The 27,503-nt window shown below is 44.4% G+C and overlaps 1 protein-coding gene across 1 annotated transcript; it reads right to left on the bottom strand.

The window, feature by feature from the left end:
• Positions 1-763: 763 nt before the first annotated feature.
• FHIP2B (FHF complex subunit HOOK interacting protein 2B) lies at positions 764-25,620 on the bottom strand. Its single transcript, XM_075858856.1, has 17 exons — positions 25,414-25,620; positions 22,957-23,035; positions 20,274-20,482; positions 16,699-16,803; positions 13,308-13,430; positions 12,394-12,513; positions 11,325-11,527; positions 11,129-11,240; positions 10,966-11,042; positions 10,595-10,784; positions 9,313-9,473; positions 9,053-9,169; positions 8,883-8,961; positions 6,833-6,979; positions 6,259-6,399; positions 5,249-5,349; positions 764-4,512 (listed from the first exon to the last, which is right to left on the bottom strand). The coding sequence occupies exons 1-17, from the start codon at positions 25,456-25,458 to the stop codon at positions 4,410-4,412; spliced, it is 2,112 nt and encodes a 703-aa protein (XP_075714971.1). The 5' UTR covers positions 25,459-25,620; the 3' UTR covers positions 764-4,409.
• Positions 25,621-27,503: the final 1,883 nt, after the last annotated feature.

The raw sequence follows: 27,503 nt of genomic DNA, 5'->3' as shown, positions 1-27,503 counted from the left end.
TATGTACAGGCATGGGAGCGCGAACTGGGGTTTCATATACAGGATGAGGATTGGCAAAAAATTTTTTGCTCACCCATAAACTGCCATCAGCCTGTTACACACAGGAAAAGAATTTTAAAAATTCTCACCCGTTGGTATCGATACCCGGTCTTGTTACATAGAGCCTTTCCCTCCGTGTCTGACCAATGTTGGCGCTGCCTTTCCGCTTTGGGAACCATGTTGCACATATGGTGGGAATGTCCCAGATTATCTCCATTTTGGACTAACATATTCGAACTATATAATGTGCTGTTTGATTCTCAGACTCCTATTGAACCTGCCATTGGACTACTGTCCCTTTTGCCAGGCAACGTCACAGCCTTGAAAAAAGGTATATTCAGGCACTTTCTCACTGCAGCTAGGTGCGTGATTCCTAGACACTGGAAATCCATGAGATGCCCCTCTCTCCGTGAATGGGTAACCGAATTAACTCATATCATGAGAATGGAAGGCCTCTTGGCAGGAGACAATGGCAAACGAGACAGATTCATGGCTACATGGAGGAGCTGGATTCTGTTTGCGGAAAGCGAAGCCCTTCCACGTTGGCTGGAAGAACACACCTAAATTTCCTTTGGCGGTCGTACGTCTTGATTAGAGGCCACCCCTCTCCACTATACACCTTACCTGTCCCGCTTTCCTTCCTTCTTCCTCCGTTTATTTTGTTTTTCTTTTCTCCCCCCTTGTTTCTTATTCTTGCACTATTTCATATAATATATCAGATTGATTATATTGTACTAATTCTTGTGTTTATTTGTTCCTCATTGAACGGTTCTTACGCTAATGTACATTTCTTGATGCGGACAATGTATACACTCTTTATGTATTGCATTTGCATTGTATTCAAATATTTAATTTAAAGTGGTTCAGTTGAACTGCCACTCGTTCAAATGCACTGAAGTTGTTATTTGTTTGTACTGAAAATTCAATAAACTTTGATAAAGAAAAAAAAAAAAACTTACTGTTATAATTTTGTTGTTTTATCAATTCAAATTCTGTGTGAAGTTACTGCCACTAGGTGTCTCCATTCCGGTAATCTGCTTTCCACCCCCTGTTGTCAAGCAAAATCTGTCCCTAGTTACAGAATAGAGAAGACGGACTGCAGAAAGTGGGGGTTTGTTGCTACGCTGCCTGCCAATAGACGTCTATGGAGAGGGGAGGGGGAAGAAGGGAGCACAGAAAAATTTACACAGACATGCTGCCCATAAAAGTCCATGGGGAGGGGAGCGCAGAGAGAGAGAGAGAGAGAGAGAGAGAGAGAGACACACACACACACACACACACACACTACCATAGAAGTCTAGGGAGAGGGGGAGCAGGGAGAAGTGAAAGAGACACAGACATGCCTTCCATAGTAGAATCTCTTCTTCTAAGGCTGGATTCACACGAGCGTGGCGTTTTTGCGCACGCAAATTCGTGGCATTTTGCCTGCGCAAAAGGCACTTAACAGCTCCGTGTGGCCTCAGCATATGATGCGCGGCTGCGTGCTTTTCGCTCAGCCGCCATCATTATGACACTCCGTTTGGATGTTTGTAAACAGAAAAGCACGTGGTGCTTTTCAGTTTTCATTCATCCTTGTCACAGCTGTTGCGCAAATCACGCACTTCAATGGGTGCGTGATGCGCGAAAAACTCCCAAAGAACGGACATGTCGTGACTTTTTTTCAGCGGACTCACGCGGAGTAAAAGTCACGCACATGTCTGCACGGCCCCATAGACTAATATAGGTCCGTGCGACGCGCGTGAAAATAACGCGCGTTGCACGGACGTATTTCCCGTTCGTCTGAATAAGGCCTAAGTGTGCTGTGTATAGAAGACATGATAGCAGTCAGGCTTCGCTGATGAATTTAGAGAAAACTGAGAATTAGAGATAGAGCCTGCAGAGGGGAAAACTGCTAAAAATTTAAGAATACAAGTCATATAATGGCCAGAAATATTATTCCTCATGTACACACATGTGAAACCTTGTTCTAAAAAGTCACATGAAAAGTTAAGATAAGCTTTAACTGGTCTGGTTCCCGACCGCTGGCTGTGTTTTTACGGCCAGCGGTCAGGGTCCTTAAAACCCGAGCCATAGACTTTTTACGGCTCAGGTTCTAGCTTGCTGCCCGCGCGATCGGACAGCTGAATGCCGGGTCTCCGGCTGTCAGTGACTGCCGGGGACCCTGAGAAGATAGAAGCAGCTTTCGCTGCTTCTTGTCTTCTCTGATCGCTTGTACACAGCGCTCAATGTGCGCTATGTATAGGAATAGAGGCAGCGGCCGCCGCAGCTGTCTCTATTCCTCCCGGTGTTCATGTGACTGGCCACATGATCGCTGGGATGCCGTTACTGACAGACTGCTGCTGGGTCTTACTAGACCCAGCACAGCCCTATTAGTGACAATGGTCACTATGAGAGGGCTGATTTCCCCTGTAACTGGGGCTGCGGCGCAGAAACATGGTGTAAAAGAAAGAAAAAAATATATATAAAGTTCCCCAAAGGTCTTTTTTGACCTTTGAGGGACAGACCATAGTAATAAAAAAAATAGTAAAGTAAAGTGCAATTTTTTTTTATAATAAGTACACATAAAATACCCACGCCAAAGAAAACGGTTCCCCTCCTGCCAATCATTGTCGTAACGATAGCCCGGACCCAATTACCCTAATATAGACATGTAATATATTAATATTTACAGTAGACAATGACGATCACAAATAAAAGGTCTATTTTAGGGTAAAACTATGTTATTACCCCAAAAAATAGCTGAAACGTAAAAAAGTGTATTTTTTTACTATTATTTTCAAACCTTATGAATAAAAGTTCTAAAATAGCAAAAAGGTGTATAAAAACGATAAAAAAAAGAAACCTGCATTGTCTACGGAAAAAACATCGCAAAAATCACGTCGTTAGCCCAACAAATAAAAAAAGTTATAGCCATTTAACGAACGCGTGCTAAAAATGGCTAAACGGCGTCTGGTCCTGAAGGCTCAAAATAGCCCGGTCCTGAACTGGTTAAGCATTGTGTGTAGTTAGCTCTGCTATATTGTGGGATATAATCAGCATGTGAGTATTGCAGAGCAAAAATTCACAAAAAAACTATTGTTTATAGTGACCAATCAGGTCACTGATATCATTTTCCATAGTACCGTAGTAGAGAAAGGAGTCATAATCGGATTGGTCACTAGGTGGTGACACCACTGCTTTAGGGTGGATTTACACGAGCATGTGCGTTTTTGCGCACGCAAAAAACGCGGTGTTTTGCATGCGCAAAAGGCACTTAACAGCTCCGTGTGTCATCACCATATGATGCGCGGCTGCATGATTCTCACGCAGCCGCCATCATTATGACACTCTGTTTGGATGTTTGTAAACAGAAAAGCACGTGGTGCTTTTGTTTGCAAACATACTTTTGACTGCTGTTGCGCGAATCACGCGCGTCCCACGGAAGTGCTTCCGTGAGCTGCGCGTGATTTTCACGCACCCATTGACTTCAATGGGTGCGTGATGCGCGAAAAACGCACAAATATAGGACATGTCGTGAGTTTTACACAGCGGACTCATGCGGCATGAAAATCACGGACAGTCTGCACTGCCCCATAGACTAGCATAGGTCCGTGCGACGCGCGTTGCACGGACGTATTACACGTTCGTGTAAATCCGCCCTTAAGTTGTTCTCGTTTTATGAATCTCCCCAGGTGTGCCCGTCTCCTGGCTGTAATGCTAGGCTCATATCAATACAATCCATTTTGGGATGAGGCTGCCACATCTATCAAGTGGTTTTGCTGACATTTTGTTTACTCCCACAATTGCCTGTAGGACGATGGATAAACTGAAAGAAAAAGGACATCCACATAAACACATTTATTTACATGGAGCAGTGAGGTTCTCAGTGGAAGGACGGAAGAGGTACAAAGAGAACTGTATGCGAGGGAAGGGAAAATATCAGAAGCAAATGCCAAACTAACTGCCCCCTAGAGAGGGCGATTGTACAACTGACCACCGGATAACTGGAAATGAAGAAGAAAAAAGCCAACAATCACACACACTGCATGTTAAAATGAATAAAAGAAATGGTACAAACAGGATGAAGTTAATGTAGCTGCACGGTACGTAAACCAAAGATTCTGCAGCACCTACCAATACAGCCACTAGGGGGCTGTGAGAGCTGGTGAAATAGACCCCATCATTGTGGTAGCCCAAAAAGCTGTCATATTATTACAATAAAACGGAAGAGGCCCAGCTCCTCCAAGCTCCAGGGGAAGCCGGGGCTTTGGAAATAAGGCACAATAAGGTTAAAAAGAGACATAGTCTTAGGTGTCTCCACAACGGAGACTTTAGATCTATTGCACTTGAATTCATGTCTGTTTCCAGGTTACATTAGTGTCACTCTAGAGTTAGACGTGGAGCGGATGGTGGGTCACACAGGCTGCCGCCGCCAGCTCCTTGCAGAACTCCTCCAGGACTACGACTCCTTTGCACAGAGTTTCATGTCCCAACCTGAAGGGAGAAATATTGCTAAATACAGCAGCTTGATGACATATTCATAGCCATTGTCTGCTGTGTTACATGCGATCATATGGCCGTATGTGAGGTCGGTGTTCCTTTTCACAAGTTTTTACAAGAAACCGGGACAGATTCTAGAGCGTGGTATATTAATACGACTTCTTTGAAAAAATAATTTCTTCTATTTGTTTGGCAAAAAAATAAAAAACACAAAAGGATCATGGATCCCGGATACAGCTGTGTAAATGCAATTCCCTAATATGTTTAGAGGGGTTTCTCCTCTTTAGACAATTCCTACTTGTTAGAAGGGACCATTGACAATAAGTCTATCACATAGTTTCCCTCTGCTGGGACCCGCAGCGATCAGTAATCTGTGGGGAAACATGGCAGTAAGTGTTTAATTTTCCTGCAGCGCCACCACAGGGGAAATTAAGCATTACACAGTGATCATTCAAATGAGTAGGTTGTCTGTGAAATGCAGGACAGGTCCTCCAGAGCGAGAGACGCTCTTTGCAACCACTCTCCGCGCTTGCCAAGAGGTGAGAATCCTGAACAGAGGACCGTATTCGCTAAGAGAGTACATCAAATAGTTTTTCTAAATTAGACAACCCCTTTAAAAGGTTCTCCAAGGCAGAGCTTCATTGCACACAATGTGGACTAGTGGGATCTTACGCTCTCAAGGAATCAACGATTTGAAATTGACAATTTGGAATACGTAAGATATACTCACGGTTCAAGAGGGGTTTCCCCTGTCAATTGTCTTCTGACCAGTCGCAGCATCTCCTGGAAATTTGATATTCGCTGAGACCGCTGAGCGAGGTCAGCAACCACCTACAGGTAATAACAGACATCCATACAAGAGATAAGTAAAAGGGGGATAGACACAAAGGAGGGGAGCAACAGTGAGGGGATCAGATGGAGCAGGGCTAAATTGACCTTTAAAAGGGTTGTAAGCTAGAAAACTCCCTTTTAAAGATTAATTTAGCCTTTTTTGAGCAGGTCTCCCCCTGAAAAAATACAATAAAGTACCTATATGTGTCTGACTAGTCACCAGATGATGCTACCGTAGCTCAGTTGTCGTTTTCTCCTTTTTTCATTTTTATTATCTTACCCAGCTCTGCGCAGTATTGTTATTGTGATACTGCCAGGGCTATCTGTGGGTGGGATAACCATGTAAAAGACTACAGTTCCCATGATTCCTTTTTCCTCTCACAGACATTGAATAGATTTACAGCAGCCTGCATGCCCCTCTATTACAATGTGTAAGGTAATGCTGTAATTATAAACTGCCTGCTACTGAGACACAGCTCTGGTGTTCTACTACTAGACTCTGCAATTTCTGCTGCCCAGCATGTGAAACACGATCCCTTCAGTGTACGGATGGGAGAGAGGTTACATAACCACATGTTCAGTGTAGGGAGGAGGAGAAGGTAGATAACCACGCACTCAGTGTTTGAAGAGGGGAGACAACCACATGTTCAGTGTACAGAATGTCACACAAGCAGGAGATAAGCACCAAGAGGAAGGTCATGTGGCTGCATTGGAGTCTGCCTTACAGAGGCATTTCAGCTACAGAAAGAACATTAGTAAGTGACTGATCTTACTGCAGTTAAGTCATCTGCACATCGTTTTTAAAGATCGGAAACCCTCTAAGATTTATAATGCCTCTTATGATTTTTTTTCTAATAAACCCAATGTAAAGAGATACTGACACAAATAAAATGCCTCTGGATGACTCACCCGAACAAGCACAGAGAAGAGAGTACGTGCACCCGGGGCTAGGTTGATGAAGGGATTCAAAAGATACTCCTGGATGTGTGGGTGAGGGAAAAGGGCTATACGGGTGAGCAGAGAGGTGACCTGCAGATTCACTTCATATGGCTGAAAGACAGAACAGTGGATAAACGTGGTTTGACGGACATTAATACAAATCAGATTGAATGTTATTTCATGTGGTATACACATAAAGACACGTCATTTCAATGTGGCTAACAAAAGTGTATGGAAGAATGTGAGTGAACGGGACCGTGCTGCCGTTTCGAGCACCTAGTCCTGCAGTGGACTAATGTACTTTCATTCAGTGTGCAGATCAGCACGGTACAGATAAGACACACAGAATTATAGAGGTAAAATATGGTAGTGGTGAATACAAATGGTTTCTTAGAAATATTAAAGGAGGTTTCACCATTGATCTCAGTGGCTTCCACCATTAATTGAATGAGAGATGAATTGTCAAGATACCTAAAACAAGACCAATTGATTTAGACTTGCCACTACTATAAAAACCTACACAGACATATAGGAGCGACATTACCTGGTCCAGGACACTCCCCAAGCGATCAAGCAGAACCTGAAGAAAATGACCCTCGTAAAATTCGTCCTGTGCTGAATGACCTGTGCTTAGTGGTTGTGGTGACACCGGCCACCCCCATGATGATGCATGTTGACAGCAGCTTGTGTACTGTGTAAACAATAGAGAAGGATGTCACTGCCATTCACAAACCACAAATGTCACTAAATTCACCACCACAACCACAGTTCAAGGCTTCGCTCATATCTGCGTCAGGGCTCCGTTTAGGCGTTCAGTCTGAGCTTTCCGTCAGGGGAACCCATGAAGGGAACCCTGACTGAAACAAATGGAAACCATGGGTTTCTGTTTGCATCACCATTGATTTCAATGGTGACGGATCCGGTGCAAATGGTTTCCATTTGTCACCGTTGTTGAAGGGTTCCGTCATTTTGACGGAATCAATATCGTAGTCGACTGCGCTATCCATTCCGTCAAAATGACGGGAACCCTTAAACAACGGTGACAAACGGAAACCATTTGCACCGGTTCCGTCACCATTGAAATCAGTGGTGATGCAAACAGAATCCTATGGTTCAGACAGGGTTCTATTCACGGCTTCCCCTGACGGAAAGCTCGATGGAACCCATGAACGGAGTCCCGACACAGATGTGAACGAAGCCTAAGGGGTTGTAAAGTTTGGGGATATTGTTTTAGTAGTGTTGATAAAGGGGCTGTAATTGCAAGGTGCGGGGCATGGTTTATTAACCCCTTGGCGACATGCCACGTTGCTGTCGCCAAGGGGAAGTATGGAGTGCGCTCATGGGCTGAACGCGCTCCATACTCGGCGGGTGACGGCTGTGTTACACAGCTGACACCTCACTACAGCGGGTGGAATCAAAATTCAGTTTGATTCCGTCCGTTTAACACCTTCAATGCTGCGGTCAATTGTGACTGCGGCATTTAAATTGTTAGAATCAGGGGGGCGCCCCCTGAAACACGTCATCGCGCCCCCCTGCGGTGCGATCAGCCATTTACAATGGTTGTTATGGCAGCCTGGGGGCCTAATAAAGGTACCCTGGTCTGCCAGCTTTGTACTCCTTTAAAGCTCTGTCTCTGGCAGGGCTTCAAAGGAGACTGACAGTCTCACAATATACTGCAATACATTAGTATTCCAGTATATCATGCAAGCGATCCAATGATCGCTGGTTCAAGTCTCCCAGGGGGACGAATTGAAAAAAAAAAATAAAAAAATAAAAAAATAAAAAACAGTTGAATAAAGTTTTTTTTTATGTTTCAAGAAAATAAAATATTAAAAGTTCAAAAAACCCCCCTTTTCACATTTTTCCCCTAAAGTAATGCTAAAAAAAAATAAAAGTTAACATAACTGATAATTGGTATCACCGCCTCCGTAAAAGTCTGAACGATCACAATATAGAGTTGTTTAACCTGCTCTGTGAACGGCGGAAAAAAATAAAAAATATATAAAACACGCAAATTGCTGTTTTTTGGTCACCTTAGCTGTAAAAAAAAAAAAAATTAAATAAAAAAAAGTGATCAAAAAGTCGCATATATCCCAAAATGGTATCAATGAAAACTACAGCTCGCCCCGCAAAGTTTAAGCCCTCACATGGCTAAATTGACGGAAAAATAAAAAAGTTATGGCTCTCAGAATACGGCAACACAAAAGATTTTCTTTTTTTAGCAAATAGTTGTTGTTTTTTTTAGTGGTAAAACATAAAACAAAACATATAAATTTGGTATCGCCGTAATCGCATCAACCTGTAGAATAAGGTGCGCATGTAGTTTTTACCGCCTGATGGATGCCGCAAAAATAAAACCTCCCAAAAAATGGCGTAATCGCAGTTTTTTTCCCCATTTCACCCCACAAATAATTTCTTTTCAGATTCCCAGTACATTATGCGGTACAATAAATGGTGCCATGACAAACTACAACTTGTCCCGCAAAAAACAAGCCCGCAAATAAACAATGTCATCCCTTGCCGGGAACTGGAACAGTAGTAGGGACCGGACCTGCATGTGAGCAGAATACAAACACTGTGTAGAGCCGTCTCACCTGTATCTGAGCATCCTGCAGGTAAGTGTCAAACCCGGAGTCCGAAGATTTCATCTCCTCCGGAAACAGTGACAGGAAGCTGTAAAACACCGGCAGGAGGTTCATGGCACTTTCATTTTTTCCCTTGCTGGGTTTATCTCCATCCTCTATTCACCTTCCGGTGTCCTCACCTCCTGACGCTCTGCTCTGTTCCTGCAGATTCTGTACCTTGGTCTTGGTTTCCATTACTGAGCCTCAGGCCTGTATCCGGAAACCCATCTGTGAAATAGGGGTCTTCCTCCAGCTCACTACAGGCGAGAAGAAGCGCATTATCATAGGGAACTACATAGGAGTTCATAGTGACCCAGAATGATGGTTTTCGGTAATGGGGATGGCTTCTTTCCACTCCACCATTGCATATGTACACTTAGGTAGAAATGCTGCCACTTACTCTACGCCTTCAAAGGCTTCGCTGTCGTGTACTCGGCTCTCCTCATGGACTGCAGACAGGTAGCCCCTTGACTCCAGGTTACGTAGCACCAGTCTGTACATACAGATCTCCTCGGGTAACTGTAGAATCTCCTCAAAGAGTCGCAATGTAGTAAGACTTATCTGAGCAAACATAAAATCCTTGTAAGTATCATTCACACTCAGTGCTATACACACACGACAGCTTATCAGTTGCATAGACAATCCTAATATGACCTTGAAACACCTCAAATGATTTGTTAAACAATGCAGGCTATTCAACGCTTTTCGCTTGCGCAACTTTTACTACTGGAAAAATTAAATGACGTGCGTTTACGTGTGGTGATTTCTCGATATGATGATAAAATTGTAATTGTAGTCACATGGTACAGAGGAAGGACACCAAAGTCTAGATGAGTGATTTATATTCCCAGACCATCATACAATTGCATATACTGTACACAGCACTTTGCGGATCTTACCATCAAAATTTTACAATACTGCAATCGCAATTTCGAATATTGAAAGGGTCATCTACGAGTATTTACATGTAGACGATCATAAGCAACAATCAAAATGAGTCGAATGGTACGCATAATCCAAGTCTGTTAAGGCACCCTAAAGGGTTATTCCTGACATTTATGGCACATCCCACAATTGTCACACGCACCTACTGTATATTAAGAACCCAAAAACCTGTTTGGTGAGGCAGCCACCAGCCTCCCTATCCAGGCAGAGCATGAACGGAGAGGTGGATGCTTGCTCGGCCGTTTCAGTAGCCCCCATAGAAGTGAATATAGAAATTCACTCTTTACCTGGCCATTCTGGCTCCCATTTTTTTATTTTTTTTTAAACACTATCATTCCCAAAACGCTTGCCATGTAAAAATGACTTGAAATGGTATGGAATATGGAAATGTGAGAGTAATCTTTAAAGCATAGTGCATGCTGAGCTATTGTAACCGGGTATCCGACAGAACCCATTAAAGTTAATGGTTTCTGTCGGTCGCCAGTGGTGTCCGTCGTGCAACAGATCCTGAGCTTCTGATGGAAAAGGACAACGAAAAGCTGAACGCAGGTGTGAACCCAGCCTTGGGCTGTTTTGGTAGAAACATAATAACTCTTTATTTTTTAATATAAGGTTGATCCCTAGTATTGACAATTGCAGCGCTCTCAGATGTTGCAGAGTTGCATCTGTCATCTGGTGTAAGTTTGCTACATCTATATGTGCTGTATCTGAATGTGACAGGCATTTGCACTTGTTACCTCATCAGACAAGTGGTCACACCTCTGGATGAGCTGAGCCCGCAGCTGGGACCCATTGTCACTCCTTTTCTCTGGGCCTCGGTCTTCTCCCAGCAGGAAACTGAGAAGTCGTTGGGTTATTGGGGAAGGGCTGAGGCGCTGGAGCACTGCAGAAAGGAGAGCAGTGCTGCGGAGGATACGAAGCTCTGATCTGGAACGGGAGAAAACACATCTGTCACGGTAACTCTGCTATGCTACCAACTTGGTAACCCCCAGGTTAGTAGCAGATCCGTCTTTCTGTCTGTCACGGTACATTTTATGTAGACATGCTGCATTAGAAATAGCTGGAAAAATATCATCCAACACTTCCAAACCTATCCATAGACACTAACACATGGAGAAGTTCCTCTTGGAGAATCCCTCTCAGGTAACAGTCTGTTATGGACTCTGCTATCGTCACAGCGATCATCTATGGATAAACGACAGTGTTCATAGCAAGAATATGACCATATATGCGATTACATGTGCAGGGCTACATCGGTACAAGGGTCTCACCTGATGGGACTCCTTTAAGAGGCAATTACAATATTCAACCCAACAGAGAAACCTCCTGACAGCGGACACTTCAGGTGGCATGGCATTGTATTCCTCACTGCTGACCTGAGTCCTGCAAACCAAAGGTAATGTCAAGGAACATATGACATTGTGACTCATTAATTCCCTGCTTTCTTATATAGTGAATTACTCGGACCTCCAGTCTGTACCATCTGTAGCTGTAATGTCACACGGATGAGTGCTTAGGGGGATCTCGTTGTGTAGCTCACACAGACGTTGTGCCACTTGCTGGCTCAGGTCACTCAGGGCAATGAGACGCGCTGGACCCTCCTGCTGAGCTGCACGCAGAACCCCGAGGAGCGCCTCCCTTGCACGCACTGCCAGTCCGCCGGTCTGTGACTGAGAGATGACAGGTTAAAAGGGTTGGTGGTTTAGATAACTAATTTTCAAATACCACATCAGTGAACTCAGAGTTAAAAGAGCATATTCCCTGATTCAGGACCCTCAGATATTAGTAAAAAGTGGCTGCAAAGAACATCTCTTGCTCTGGAGGACCCAGCATGTCTGTGCAAACCATGGACAGGCCATTGATTTTAAATAGGCACCATCTAATACTTAATTTCCCCTGTGGTGGCGCTGCAGGAGAATTGAACACTTGCTGTTAGGATGTCCCATAGATCACACCTGATCGCTGGGGGTCACAGCTGTAGTAAGGCATGTGATCAGCTTATTATCGGGGGACTCTTTTAACACAACCAATTTAATGATAAAGTACTCACATTATATAGATTTCCATATAAGCAACATGATTTGTTCTATGAATTCTCTTCTCTGTATGTTTCCCCTCCTCTATATTACATTGGTAATACAGTCCATATATAATACAATTTTGATTGCCTGTTGTATTTTATTGCCCACATCATAAAAAAAATCTTTACAAATTGTGTAAATCTATACCAAATCATAAAGAAGTGCTAACTGTAATCTTAAAATTATTTCGCCAAATATCCTCCTACTCTGTGTCTAGAAATTTTCCCCATATCGTTTTCCTATTCAATCCAATTATGTGCAAATATTGTATCATCTACCCAACCGTTCCTTAAACTGGTGTACCATCTCCCATTTATCACCTTAACGTCATTGTTTTCTGCATTTAACACATGGTATAACGGATGTAAATATCTTTTTGGAAGTGGCAAGTTGTTCCATAGTTGAGCGCCCTTCGCTGTAGAGATAAAGGGCTCCTATGGATTAGATTATGTTACCTGACACAGACACAGTCTCAGCACAGCTTTGAATAGGGACTGTTTAGGTTTCTGTTTGTTAGATCCTGCTGCTCCTTCTTCCTCGCTTGCCGCAGACAGGGCGCCCTTCACATTCTCACTCTGTAATATAAAAAAAACATCACAGGCCCATTCACTCTACTACAGAGTCACCATAAATCCAAAGATATCCTATACTTAAAGGGGTTGTCCGAGATTAAATGACTACGTGTTAATGCTTGTAATTTATAAATGTAAGTACATTTGTAATATACTTACGTTTTCAAAAGTGGCCCCGTTTCCAGCTCCTGCCGTGGGGTACTTGACGGGTGACGTCACTCTCTGCACTGGCTCTGGCTGCTGTGTTGATCTTCAATTCTTTGTCGGGTATACGACACGTCACTTGTGACGTGCCGTGTATGGGCTGTTCTGCTGCACAGCCCGTAACGCGCATGCGCAGTCCCTGCTGTTCTCGCGGTTCTCAGGATAACAGCAGGGACCGCGCATGCGCGTTACAACAAAACAGCCCATACAGGGCACGTCACAAGTGACGTGTCGTATACCCGACAAAGAATTGAAGATCAACACATCGGCCAGAGAGTGACGTCACCCGTCAAGGTCCCCACGGCAGGATCTGGAAACGGGGCCACTTTGGTTAATGTAAGTATATTACAAATGTATTTACATTTATAAATTACAAGCATTAACACAGTCATTTTATCTCGGACAACCCCTTTAAATGGGGTGTTCCCATCTATCAGACATTTATGGCATATCCAGGCGGGATGGGGCCCTGGGACCCCCGTTCCGAGGAGATGGCTGTGCCATAAACGTCTGAGATGAGCATGCACCATTAATTCAAGTACAGATGTGACTTGTAAACATAGCACTATGAATGTGTCTGGGCATGGGGATACCTCTAGGACATGGCAGAGGAGTGATGGGTCCTTCTCTAGTTTGCTGCAGATAGCAATCAGGAATTGCAACTCTTCCTTATGCGCTGCGACCCCAACAGTATCTCCACCCAGTGCAATCAGCTTCTGTGAACAGAAAGACAAAAGTAATATAGAACTGCATAACACCAAATATGCCAAAGGAGAGAAATAATGTGTTATAATTAAAGGATATATTTCTTTTTTTAAGTGTCCCAATGCATCTTGAATGAAAAATGAAACAATTTTGCAATAGGTCGTAATAAAAGACTTCCTATCGTTTTGTGTCCACAGCTCTATGCAGACCAGCACATTTCCATGGTAACAGACAAACAAACAAACCCGGTGTAGTCTGATCCTGCAGTCATTCGCTCTTTCGTCTGTTCCCAACTTATGCTAACATACATTGGTAGATTATCAGAAGTAGGGGACGGATGTAGGAAAGTGGACATAGCCTGTAAAGGAGTTGTTCGGAGAAATAAATAGGCCATCAATATGTGATTGGTGGGGGTCCGAATTCCAGCACCCCTGCCGATCAGCTGTTTAAATGCAAGAAATCTGTAATACCGTGCTCCGAATGTGTCGGCATTGTACAGTATGGAGCTGTGTAAGAAATGAAGGAAGAGCGCTGCCTCCCCTTCAAACAGCTAATGGTCAGCGGTGCCAAAAGTCGGACCTCAACCGATCAGATATTGATGGCCTATCCTGAGAATAGGCCATCTACTTTATTTCACTGCTCAACCCCTTTAACCCGTTAGTGACTGGCCCATAGACTTTTTACGTTGCGCCATCGGAATAAGTAAACAGAGCAGGGAACTGTCAAATCTCCCTGCTCTCAGCTGCCAGACGTAGCTGAGGGCTGGGAGCGTCCCTGCTCTGCCTGGTGAGATCGATATTAGTATCGATCTCACACGTTTAACTCCTCAGATGCGGTGCACAATAGAATGCACCGCATCTGGGTGGTTTTGGAGAGAGGGAGGGAGCTCCCTCTCATCTTATCGCCGAGTGTCTGTGTCTCCCATGGCAGCCGGGGGCCTAATAAAGGCCCCCAGGCTGCCTGGAGTGAATGCCTGCTAGATCATGCCGCAGGCATGACCTAGCAGATGCCTGTCCGTTTTAAACGGACAGGCATAATACACTGCAATACAAAAGTATTGCAGTGTATTATAAATGCGATCGCAGAAAAGTTTAATAAAGTTAATTTAAAAAAAAATGTGAAAAAAAATGAAAAACCCAGCTTTTCCCCTTACAAAATGCTTTACTATTAAAAAAAACAAAATAAAGTTAAAAAGTTACACATATTTGGTATCGCCGCGTCCGTAACGACCCCGACTATAAATCTATTACATTATTTAACCCGCACGGTGAACGCCGTAAAAAATGTAATAAAAAACTATGGAAAAATTGCTGTTTTCTGTGAATCCTGACTTTAAAAAAATGTGATAAAAAGTGATCAAAAAGTCGCATCTACTCAAAAATGGTACCAATAAAAACTACAAGTCGTCCCGCAAAAAAAAAAGCCCTCACACAACCGCATCGGCGAAAAAATAAAAACGTTACGGCTCTTCAAATATGGAGACACAAAAACAAATAATTTTGAAAAAAAAGTGTTTTCACTGTGTAAAAGTAGTAAAACATACAAAAACGATACAAATTTGGTATCGTTGCAATCGTAACAACCCGCTGAATAAAGTTATTGTGTTATTTATATCACACCGTAAACGGCGTAGATTTAAGACGCGAAAAAGAGTGGCGAAATTTCATTTTTTTTTCTATTTAACCCCCAAATAAAAGTTAATAAAAGTTAATCAATTAATAATATGTCCCCCAAAATGGTGCTATTAAAAAAATACAACTTGTCCCGGAAAAAAAACAAGACCTTATACAGCTATGTCGACGCAAAAATAAAAAGGTTATAGCTCTTGGAATGCGACGATGGAAAAACTTAAAAAATGGCTTGGTCATTAAGGGGTTAAAGAGGCTCTGTCACCAGATTTTGCAACCCCTATCTGCTATTGCAGCAGATAGGCGCTGCAATGTAGATTACAGTAACGTTTTTATTTTTAAAAAACGAGCATTTTTGGCCAAGTTATGACCATTTTTGTATTTATGCAAATGAGGCTTGCAAAAGTACAACTGGGCGTGTTGAAAAGTAATTTTGTGGGTGTGTATTGTGTGCGTACATCGGGGCGTGTTTACTACTTTTACTAGCTGGGCGTTCTGAAGAGAAGTAACATCCTCTTCTCTTCAGAACGCCCAGCTAAGTCGATCTTACCTGCAAACGCTGATGCTGCTGCAGAATCAACTGTAGCCTCTGCTGCCGATGTGGCCGTCACGATGCAGGACCTGTGAGTGACGTCACAGATCTGCACTGCCAGAAGCTGGGCGTTCTGAAGAGAAGAGGATGTTACTTCTCATCAGAGCGCCCAGCTAGTAAAAGTAGTAAACACGCCCCAATGTACGCACATAATACACGCCCAGTTGGACTTTTACTTTTCAACACGCCCAGTTGTACTTTTGCAAGCCTCATTTGCATAACTACAAAAATGGTCATAACTTGGCCAAAAATGCTAGTTTTTTAAAAATAAAAACGTTACTGTAATCTACATTGCAGCGCCGATCTGCTGCAATAGCAGATAGGGGCTGCAAAATCTGGTGACAGAGCCTCTTTAAGTCTCATTAAGCAGACAACAGTATTTATGCAATCCCCTATTATAATATTGTGGCTTTAAAAGGCAATCCAATAGAAATAACAGATGCACAAACAATTACTAAACTGTCTGTTATTAAATCTCTAACCTGAAAACGATGTGAGAATGGGTTCAGCACTCACCCGCGTGGTCAATTTATCGTGGAGCTCTTTGCCAACCTTGATTTGAAACCCATGCACGATATGCACCCATGATGCCAATCTGTGAGGCCCGCACCAGAGGGGACTGCGATAATGCACTATTGTGTCTGTGCTCACCTGATGGCAGATGTCGGGAAAAAAGATGGATCGGGCATGCTGGATTTCAACATGCCTGATCCTTAGTTCACACAGGAGATAGGGCTCTGCTAGATGAGGCTTATGCCCCTCTCCCCATTGCAGTAAACGTACATGGCTGAGCCAAGAATGCATGTTTATTGCACCGCAAAAAAAGTCATGAAATAAATAGATGTTTCATATTTCTGCTGCTCCGGAGTATTCCTTGAGGAGGGTGGTGGAGGGCCAGATTAGGGAAGTGCTGCTTATTGGTATACGACATGTGAATAGAAGTGGCCTTTAAAACCTGTATGTAAGCCAATTTACCGGAGCACTAAAAGGGTCTTACGTTTTGTAATATTTAGTTTCTATAAACGACATAGTGTAACACGAGAGTGAATTCTAACTTACTTGTACGGGTCGGTGAACATTGATATAGTGCAGCAGGGGGCGCTGCACCTTGGTCAGGAGACGACTGAAGAATAGCAGAACTTGCTGTCTCATCCCTGGAGGGTACTGCGGGTAAGACAGAGATAACAGAATGTTATGAAAAACAAACATAGAATGAATAGGATACGACAACAAAGACGTGTCCTCTAATAATCCAGATATACACCACATGACGGAGTAAACACGTCAGCCATAGTCGCCTGTCACTTATCTGTAATCTTACCTATATGGCCATGTCATGGTAAATGCGCTCTGTTTCAGTCAGAAATGCAGCAACGTGACTGCAGGCGATGTCTGTCCACCACTCATACACACCTGTACTTTTATATTTGCATTTACAAAATCCTTACATGACTTTTCCGGTAATAGGTAAATAATAAAAAGTTCTGTCACTTTCTAATGTACTGTGTGTTTCAGTTGCTTGCCCTTTTCAAGATCTCTGCTTGCTGTGAATAAATGGTAACATCGGGAATGCGATTTCTCATAGCTGAGAGTTTGCTACAATTGTATCTAGTCTATGCCATCCTGTATCAGCTACACATATCAGCACCACAAATTCCCCCAGACCTGATAGTTTGCTACAATGTATCAGTGTAGATAAAATGTATCAGCCTGGTGTCCTGTAGCGCTCTTAGGCCTCATTTACACGAGCGTATTATACGCGCGTGCGACGCGCGTGCTTTTCACGCGTGTCGTACGCACCTATAATAGTCTATGGGGCTGTTTAGACGATGCGTGAATTTTGCGCAGTGCGCGTGCGTTGCGTAAAACTCACGACATGTTCTAAAATCGTGCGTTTTTCGCGCATCACGCACCCATTGAAGTCAATGGGTGCGTGAAAACCACGCATGCCGCACGGAAGCACTTCCGTGCGAACTGCGTGATTCGCGCAAGAGCTGTCAAACTCCTGAATGTAAACAGAAAAGCACCACGTGCTTTTCTGTTTACAAACATCCAAACGGAGTGTCAAATTCGAGATGAGCGCACCGAACTTCACCGGGTTCGGCAAAACTCGTTTTGACCGAAACCGGTAAAAAATGTTCGGGTACGCGACGTCAGGAGACAGTCTCTGTCCACGGTGCTGAAAGCGTTAAACTGGTTCAGCACCATGGACAGTGACTTCCGCTCCGAAAATCCATGAACCTGTAAAAAAAAAAAAAAGACGTTCTGACTTACCGATAACTCCGGTCCGACCTCCCGGGATGACAGTTAAGTCCAAGTGACAGCTGCAGCCAATCACAGGCCAAGCACAGGCTGCAGCCAATCACAGGCCAAGCACAGGCTGCAGCCAATCACAGGCTGCAGCGGTCTCATGGACTGCGGCGTCATCCTGGGAGGTGGGGCCGGATGACGAGAGAGGGACGCGTCACCAAGGCAACGGCCGGGAGACCGGACTGGAGGAAGCAGGCAGTTCATGGTAAGTTTGAACATCTTTTTTTATTCACAGGTTGGTGTATATTGTGTTCGGCATTCACTGTCGAGGGTGCTGAAAGAGTTACTGCCGATCAGTTAGCTCTTTCAGCACCTTGGACAGTGACGGGCGTCGACTAGCCTCATCTCTATGATGGCGGCTGCGCGAAAATCACGCAGCCGCGCATCATACACGGATGACACACGGAGCTGCCAAGTGCCTTTTGCGCGCGCAAAACGCAGCGTTTTTTGCGCGCGCAAAACGCACACGCTCGTGTAAATGAGGCCTAAAGAAGGGGTGGGAAACATCCGGACCGCAGGATGTATAAGGCCTGCAGGATCATTTGGTCCAGCCTGGCCTCACTCAGACCGCGCTGCTGCCGTGTCATTCGCTACTTGGCTCCGTCTGCCCTACTCACTCACATTTAGGACCAGCAGAAGGGCGGACGGAGCCAAGTTTGGCGGCGGCAGCGGTGGTTTCAGTGAGGTCGGTGTGTTCCAGTCAAAGATTGGATCCGTCCGGTCACCTGACCTGAGTCAGTGACGTGAGGTCAGGTGACTGGACTCTGCCGGCCCAAGAGTGGACTAGTCCGGTCACCTGACCTGAGTTAAGGTGACCGGACTGGTCCACTCCCGGGCTGGCACAGTCACGTCACCTGACCACACGTCAGGAGTGAAGAGGCAAAGTGAGCAGTTGTCCGGGCCACCTGTTTCAGAGGGGGCTCCTGAGCACAGGACGATCAGCATCAACCAGATAGTGGAACAGATATTTTTTTCTCCACTCTCAGCGGTAGTAGTCACCAGGCAGACTGCTCTGCCCAACCATCATAAAGCTGCACCAGACAGTGCTGGAGCCTGGAGAGGTGAGCAACACCTGGACACCAGGTATTTATCTCCTAGACCACCAGGGACTTTACTATAAACCCATTCACTGCCATAAACTACCAGTGATGTCTCTGCTAACCTTTTCTCTCCTCTAGACAACTAAGGATGTTTCTATTAATCCTTTCTCTCCCCTAGACTGCAAGGGATTTCTCTATTAAAGTCAGGTGACTGGACCACTCCCGCAACAGCACGCCCCGACCTCATTCTGGCTGCCGCTTTGTCATTCCCTCCTTGGCTCCAGCCGCCCGCCCTTCTTACTCTAAGTGAGGTGCAGGCGACTTAAAGGTTTGTTTTTTTCCATTAAGGGCATTTATGATGTATCCACTGGATATCTCAAATGTCAGATAAATATGGGACCACCTCTGGGTTCCAGATCTATCTCTAGAACGGGGCCTCTAAACTCCGTTCTACCTCTTTGGGTTGTGCTGAAGCTTGTGATTTCCGACCATGAATAAGAAAACAGCGTAGTTTGCTGAGCTACTCTGTTTCCGCATGTCCCATAGAACTGAATAGTGGATACGGAAACAGCGTGGCTCGCATGCTGCGCTGCTTCCATAACTGCTATTCAATACTATGCGAGTTACGGAATTAGCCTAGCCCTGCGTGCCACGATGTTTTTCTTCTTCATGGTCAGAAATCAGCGGGTACACAGAGCGGTAGAACGGGGTTTGGGGGCCCCATTCTAGAGATAGGTGCGGGTTCCAGAGTGGGGACCCGCATCTATCAAACTATGTCATAAATATCCCTGATGGAAAAAACCCTTTAAGTTTGTAAGTCAGAACAACTTACTGCTGCGAGTTCTTTTCAAAACTTACCATTGCAAAGAGTCGACTGCGCTCCAGACTGACGGACACATCATCAATACCGGCTAACATCACACGCCTCACCACAGAGAAGCAGTTCCAGCCAACACATTAGGGGTGAGTTAATTAACGGTTTGACCAAATATAGCAGGGTCATTTTTAAGTTGATAATTTTGTATGGCCCGCGAATGATATAGGTGAGAATACGGACAGAATAGAGAGAGCCGCCCGCAGGATGGAGAGAGCCGCGCGCATGCGTGGCCACCTCTCCGCCTCACCAGGGGGGACAGGGTCCAGGTGCGGGTCCTAGAGCCGGGACCTGCATCTGTCAGACATTTATGGCATATACTGTCTATTTGCCATAAATATGAGATTCTACGTATTACATGATCTACAGAATTGTTGACTCTCTGATTCCATATTGATATGTGTCAATACCTCAGCTTTAGCCAGGGTGCAGAGTGTTTCCAGTATCTTGTGTTGTAGTAGATACTCCATGCAGGGTCCTGTGTTGTCGACAGGTCCGCTGCTATTCGCATTCCCTGGGTCTTCTCTGGTCCCAAACTCATTTTCCTCATGCACAAGGATGTCCAGAAGCTGACGGAGCCGCCATGGGATGTCTGTGTTACGTGCTGGACAGGACTCATCTGCAAAGACAGAGAAAGTTTGACATGTCCTATAGAACCACAACGATCTGACGAGGTGAAGGAGCTGCGGGTTACATCCATGAACACAGTTATTTCAGATTGTATATTGTGCTTTCAAAACATACTGCAAATATTAGGTTCTGTTCACACTGCCATTTCTGTTATAAAAGGAGCCATGACAGATACCATTGACTTATAATGTGTCTGTAAGATCGCCACTGTTTTACAGGTTAGATTAGAGCAGCAGACTACACTATTCTGGCCATCTGAGAGCAACAGAAACCTAATGGAATAGACCCAGTGTGAACAGAGCCTTATCTGTGCCAAAAAACGAGGCTGTTACAACAGGACGTGCGAAAAAACAACTTGTTAGGCTTCGTTCACATCTGTGTTGGGGTCCGTATGTGTCGGTTTGTGTCTGTTCAGGGTCCCGTTCTCACGGAAAGCTCTGACGGAACGTCAGAATGGGACCCCAACGCTGATGTGAACGAAGCCTTATCCAGCTTTCCTTGAAACAGAGGTAAAGAGTTGAAAAATAATATTTAACCCCTTAATGACCAGCCTATTTTGGACCTTAATGACCAAGCTATTTTTTACGTTTTTCCATCGTCTCATTCCAAGAGCTATAACGTTTTTATTTTTGCGTCGACATAGGGGTATAAGGTCTTGTTTTTGCGTGACAAGTTGTATTTTTTAATAGCACCATTTTTAGGTACATATTATTTATTGATTAACTTTTATTAACTTTTTTTTGGGGGGGGAATAGAAAAAATTCTGAAATTTCGTCACTCTTTTTCGCGTCTTAAATCTACGCCGTTTACCGTGTGATATAAATAACACAATAACTTTATTCAGCGGGTTGTTACGATTGCCACGATACCAAATGTGTATCGTTTTTGTATGTTTTACTACTTTTACACAGTAAAAACGCTTTTTTTTCAAAACTATTTGTTTTTGTGTCTCCATATTTGAAGAGCCGTAACGTTTTTATTTTTTCACCGATGCGGTTGTGTGAGGGCTTTTTTTTTGCGGGACGACTTGTAGTTTTTATTGGTACCATTTTGGAGTACATGCGACTTTTTGATCACTTTTTATAAAAAAAATTTAAAGTCAGGATTCACAGAAAACAGCAATTTTTCCATAGTTTTTTATTATTTTTTTTACGGCGTTCACCGTGCGGGTTAAATAATGTAATAGATTTATAGTCGGGGTCGTTACGGACGCGGCGATACCAAATGTGTAACTTTTTAACTTTATTTGGTTTTTTTAATAGTAAAGCATTTTGTGAGGGGAAAAGCTGGGTTTTTCATTTTTTTCAAATTTTTTTTTAATTAACTTTATTAAACTTTTTTTTCACTTTTTTACTAGTCCCACTAGGGGACTATAATATGCGATTCTGCGATCGCATTTATAATACACTGCAATACTTTTGTATTGCAGTGTATTACTGCCTGTCCGTTTAACACGGACAGGCATCTGCTAGGTCATGCCTGCGGCATGATCTAGCAGGCATTCACTCCAGGCAGCCTGGGGGCCTTTATTAGACCCCCGGCTGCCATTGGAGACACAGACACTCGGCGATCGTATCGCCGGGTGTCGGTGGGGGAGAGAGGGAGCTCCCTCCCTCTCTCCAAAACCACTCAGATGCGGTGCTCGCTATTGAGCACCGCATCTGAGGGGTTAAACGGGTGAGATCGATACTACTATCGATCTCACCCGGCAGAGCAGGGACGCCCCCAGCTGCCTCTGGCAGCTGAGAGCAGGGAGATTTGACAGCTCCCTGCTCTGTTTACTTATTCCGATGCCGCGACGTAAAAAGTCTATGGCATCGGAATAAGGCCCGTTAGTGACCGACGTAGAAACACGATGGGCCGGTCACTAACGGGTTAATAACTTGACAATAAACAACAACTCAGGAAGGTATCCAAGAGTATGTATACTTTTGCAACCAGTTTTTTTGTTTATTGGGTCAATGCGTCTAAAATTTAAAATTGAAGCAACTTTGCAAACAAATTTGATTTGTTTAAAAAATCAAAATGATCCCTCTTTTCAATAGATAAAAGGGAGGATCAGACCACAAACAGGGTTTGTTTGTAGTCTGTTACCATGGAGACATATAGGAGCTGTAGAGCAATATTAAGATTTATTTTTTTTGCAAAGTTGCTTACATTTTTAATTGCAGATGTATTGGAGGAGTAGAACAAATGTTTGCAAAACTATACATACACTCTATATATTCTATTTCTAAAGACATCCAGTAGTTTGCAAATCCCATCTGCAGCATTTAGAGGGAGTATTTTCTTATACCGGGTTGGAAATGGAGCTTGACATACTGTGCCGGACTGCTCGCTACATGGGCAGCAGAAGAAGGTGGCACAGTAGTCAAATATGGATACCCATTACCTGCAGATCGCACAACAGAGGATGTCTACGTAAGCTGGTCTTAAGACGCATAGGGATATAAGATCACTTACCGCTGGTTTCTAGGTAGTACTGGGTCACCCCTTTCCAGTGCTGTATGAAGGAATGCAGCAGGTCCTGAGCCGGCTCACGCTGGAAGAACACAGATGTAAAAAGTAGGTTCTGTAGGTTTATTCCCACAACGCTGTACATTAAACTGTGGGATTGTAATAGGACAAGCACCGATATACAGAATGAACATACAACATGATGAGACGTACACCGAGTACTGGGGGGCGGTCACTCCATACGCACGGATGTTACCTCTGAACCCCACATGGACGGCTCACCCCACACTATCGGTTCTATGGACTTTTGTACGTTATGACAGGTGGGAAGGACTAAACACATTCAGAATTTTGCTGCCAAGGGAAATAATGCCTTGTAACAGGTAAAATGTTGTGCCATTTCAGCTGATGTTCATTGGATGCCAACATGCTGAAGAAGAGGTAAGAAGATATTGACCAGCACTGTTTCTGGGCGCACTCTCTGGCACGGTTTATTGAGGGCACTTGACTGGCTGGCATGGTTTATGAGGGTACTGTGGGAGGGTACATAGCATTGTTTATGAGGGTACTGTGGGAGGGTACATAGCATGGTTTATGAGGGTACTGTGGGAGGGTACATAGCATGGTTTATGAGGGTACTGTGGGAGGGTACATAGCATGGTTTATGAGGGTACTGTGGGAGGGTACATAGCATGGTTTATGAGGGTACTGTGGGAGGGTACATAGCATTGTTTATGAGGGTACTGTGGGAGGGTACATAGCATTGTTTATGAGGGTACTGTGGGAGGGTACATAGCATTGTTTATGAGGGTACTGTGGGAGGGTACATAGCATGGTTTATGAGGGTACTGTGGGAGGGTACATAGCATGGTTTATGAGGGTACTGTGGGAGGGTACATAGCATTGTTTATGAGGGTACTGTGGGAGGGTACATAGCATTGTTTATGAGGGTACTGTGGGAGGGTACATAGCATTGTTTATGAGGGTACTGTGGGAGGGTACATAGCATGGTTTATGAGGGTACTGTGGGAGGGTACATAGCATTGTTTATGAGGGTACTGTGGGAGGGTACATAGCATTGTTTATGAGGGTACTGTGGGAGGGTACATAGCATGGTTTATGAGGGTACTGTGGGAGGGTACATAGCATTGTTTATGAGGGTACTGTGGGAGGGTACATAGCATTGTTTATGAGGGTACTGTGGGAGGGTACATAGCATTGTTTATGAGGGTACTGTGGGAGGGTACATAGCATGGTTTATGAGGGTACTGTGGGAGGGTACATAGCATGGTTTATGAGGGTACTGTGGGAGGGTACATAGCATTGTTTATGAGGGTACTGTGGGAGGGTACATAGCATTGTTTATGAGGGTACTGTGGGAGGGTACATAGCATGGTTTATGAGGGTACTGTGGGAGGGTACATAGCATTGTTTATGGCTTACTTATTATGTATGGACCGGGGACTCTTTCTATGTGACATCTTATGGGGGAACATTATTTGCCAGGTGCCGCTTATAGGGGCACATACTCTGGTTGACTGTATATGAGGCTCTTTTGGCCTGGGTATAAATGTACTCACTGGCTGACACGGTTTTTGAGGGAATGGTCTTGCTGGTAAGATTTATGTAATGAGAAATTCTGGTTGGCACGGTTTATGGGGGAACATACCCTTGCTGTCACTGGTATACACTCTGGTTTGCACGGTTTATGGGGGTACTCTCTGGTTGGCAGTTTATGGGGGTACACAATATAGTGGGCAGTTTATGGGGGCACACACTCTGGTTAGAACTGTTTATGGGGGCACACTCTGGTTGGCAATGTTGATAGGGGTACTCTCTGGTTGGCAATGTTTATAGGGGAACACACTCTGGTTTGAACTGTTTATGGGGGTACTCTCCGGCTTGCACTTTTTATGGGAGTACATACTCTGGTAGGCACTGTATATTGAGGTACACACTCTGGCACGGTTTATGGGGGTACATACTGGCACTGTTTAGGGGGGTACACTGGTTAGGGGGGTACTCTGTGTGGCACTGTTTATGGGGGTATTCTCTGGCTGACCCTGTTTGTGGGGCCAATTTCTTCTATTTGGGGCACTGTCTACAGAAATGGATGCCAACCTGTGGCTGTCCAGCTGTTGCAAAACTACATCTCCCAGCATGCATGCTGGACAGCCACAGGTAAAGATGTCAGATCTACAGCCTCCCGGAAAGCAATGATAAATCAATAAGCCTACACTTGGCCACTTACTTCACGACAGATGTTTGCACAGTGTTGTACATTGACACGTAGCAGAGTTATTATATACGCTGCCTCCCGTAAAGTGACATCACGTGACCTCGTATTACCGGGCGGCACCGGAGGTGTGACATAGTACACATTAATAACACGTCACATGTCCGCTCGGGTCATGGACAGGCCCGCACTAATCCTCGGCCCCGGTTATTACTGACGCCTCTCACCGTTTCCACGACCTGCTGCAGGAAAGCTTCCAAGCGGCTCCACATTGTCCTCACTTGTTGTATTCGTGCAATTCACCGGCTGTGAGCGACTTTAGCCATGGTTCCCAACGGCGGACCATGGTGTCATTTCTCCCGGTCAGGCCTAGTCCGGTCACCGGTATTTCCTGAATAGTTCCCCGTCCCACCCTCTCCCGCTCCGCCCACTGCACACTTTTGGCCCGCCTGGGCCACCATGACGCCGCTGCAATGATAATATCTCCCTGGTGATAAGGAATTATTATTAGCAACTTTTTTTTCTCATTTTGTTTCCTGTAAAATTTTTCAAGGACATTTCCATTAAATATAAGTCCTTGAGTCGTCCACTTCAGTATTCAGCCGGTCTTGTTTCAGGGAAAGCTGGGTGACAACTCCTGTAGTGGCGGCTGCAGGGCATCTAAACTAATAGAGCACAAACTTACCAGTTTTTTGTTGTTTTTTTTGCGTTGGTTTTCTGACTTTTTCTAAAATTACAATTGCCAAAAAAACGCAATTGTTTTTTGTGGTGCGGTAATGTTGCGTCTTTCTCTCACACCGTTACCGCCCTATGTGTATATACTGTTGCGCTGGTTTCAGTCAGTCGTAAAATAGTATTAGGGCGCTGAATACTTGTAAAATGGTCGCTAAAATACGCATATTACAGTCATATGAAAACGGCACTTGTCGCTTGTTTTCGTCTCATTACTGACGACCTCTAAGAGACGCCTCTGGGCTCCTTAGTACGGAGTCGTACAGGAATTCGAGGCATACGGCGGTACAATAGACGGCCCATGTTGCTCTATGGCAGCCCTATTATGGAGCCATAATAAGCCGTGTACATGAGCCCAAACCAGCGTGTTACACCAGGCTATTGTAAACACGTGACAGATGAATGGCCGTCCATGTTATACATGCCATGATGTCCATATTTCCTTAAAATAGAACTTTAACCCCTTCCCGCTTTAGCCACTTTTGACCTTCCTGACTGAGCCTCATTTTTCAACTCTGACATGTGTCACTTTATGTGGTAATAACTCCGGAATGCTTTTACCTATCCAAGCGATTCTGAGATTTTCTCGTGACACATTGGACTTTATGTTACTGGCAAAATTAGCTCGATACGTTCAGTATTTAATGATGATAAAACACCAAAATTTAGCGAAAAATTGCAAAAACTTGAATTTTTCTCAATTTAAATGTATCTGCTTGTAAGACAGGCAGTTATAACACACAAAATTGTTGCTAATTAACATCCCCCATATGTCTACTTTAGATTGGCATTGTGTTTTGAACATCCTTTTATTTTTCATCCTGATCCGGCGCCATCTTGCCGGCGGTTATGGAAGCCATTCAGGCTCCGCCGCCGGGCGGGTCCTGAACGGCTTCCGTGCTAGTCAGACCGTGAGGCCAGTATTAGGCCTTCGGTTGCTATTCCAGCCACCGGAAGCCCGGCAATTTCATTGCCGGGGTTCCGATGAGCTGCAAACACCTTAAATGCAGCGATTGCGTTTGAGCGCTGCATTTAAGGGGTTAATGGCGGGGATCTAAGCTAATTTCGGTCCCCCGCCATTACAGCCGGATGTCAGCTGTAAGATACCGCTGACATCCGGGGATGATGGCATCGGCTAAGCTTCTGAGTCGGTGCCATGCATTTGGCATTTGGATACGGCAAAATGCGGGAAGCACTAGCTTTCCATGGCATACCCATACGGCAAATGTCGGGAAGGGGTTAAAGGGAATGTGTCGCTAGAATTTTTATTTTTTTTCAGTTAAACAATTAGTATTTAAGTGATTACACATTGTTTTAATTTTTTTACAAGTCAAGAAATATTATAAATTAGATTCTAATTTATAACATTTCCATGTGCTGGCCACTAGAGGGAGCAGTTCCCAAAATAGCAGCATGGTCACTGTGGTAAAGCAAACTCATTGCTTTATGCTGCAAATTTGGGGTGGACACACTCTCTCTAGTGTCCTCACACAATCCCCCCTCCCTTCTTCTGGCTAGTGCCAGGAGAAGGAAGGGTTTGAATCTTCAAACCTCCTACACTGTGTGCCGCCATTTTCTGAGTGAC

This window comes from Rhinoderma darwinii, chromosome 3, assembly GCF_050947455.1.
Source record: "Rhinoderma darwinii isolate aRhiDar2 chromosome 3, aRhiDar2.hap1, whole genome shotgun sequence".
Classification (NCBI taxonomy): domain Eukaryota; kingdom Metazoa; phylum Chordata; class Amphibia; order Anura; family Rhinodermatidae; genus Rhinoderma; species Rhinoderma darwinii.
Note: the sequence above shows the minus strand (reverse complement) of the source record. Positions and strands in the feature narration are given on the sequence as shown.

Coding starts and splice junctions, on each gene's coding strand:
- FHIP2B (XM_075858856.1), bottom strand. CDS start 25,458: ATGTGGAGCCGCTTGGAAGCTTTCCTGCAGCAGGTCGTGGAAACG. Junction 9,170..9,312: donor GAAGCCTTTGAAGGCGTAGA/GTAAGTGGCAGC, acceptor TCTCGCCTGTAG/TGAGCTGGAGGAAGACCCCT. Junction 8,962..9,052: donor ACAGAGCAGAGCGTCAGGAG/GTGAGGACACCG, acceptor GGTGTTTTACAG/CTTCCTGTCACTGTTTCCGG.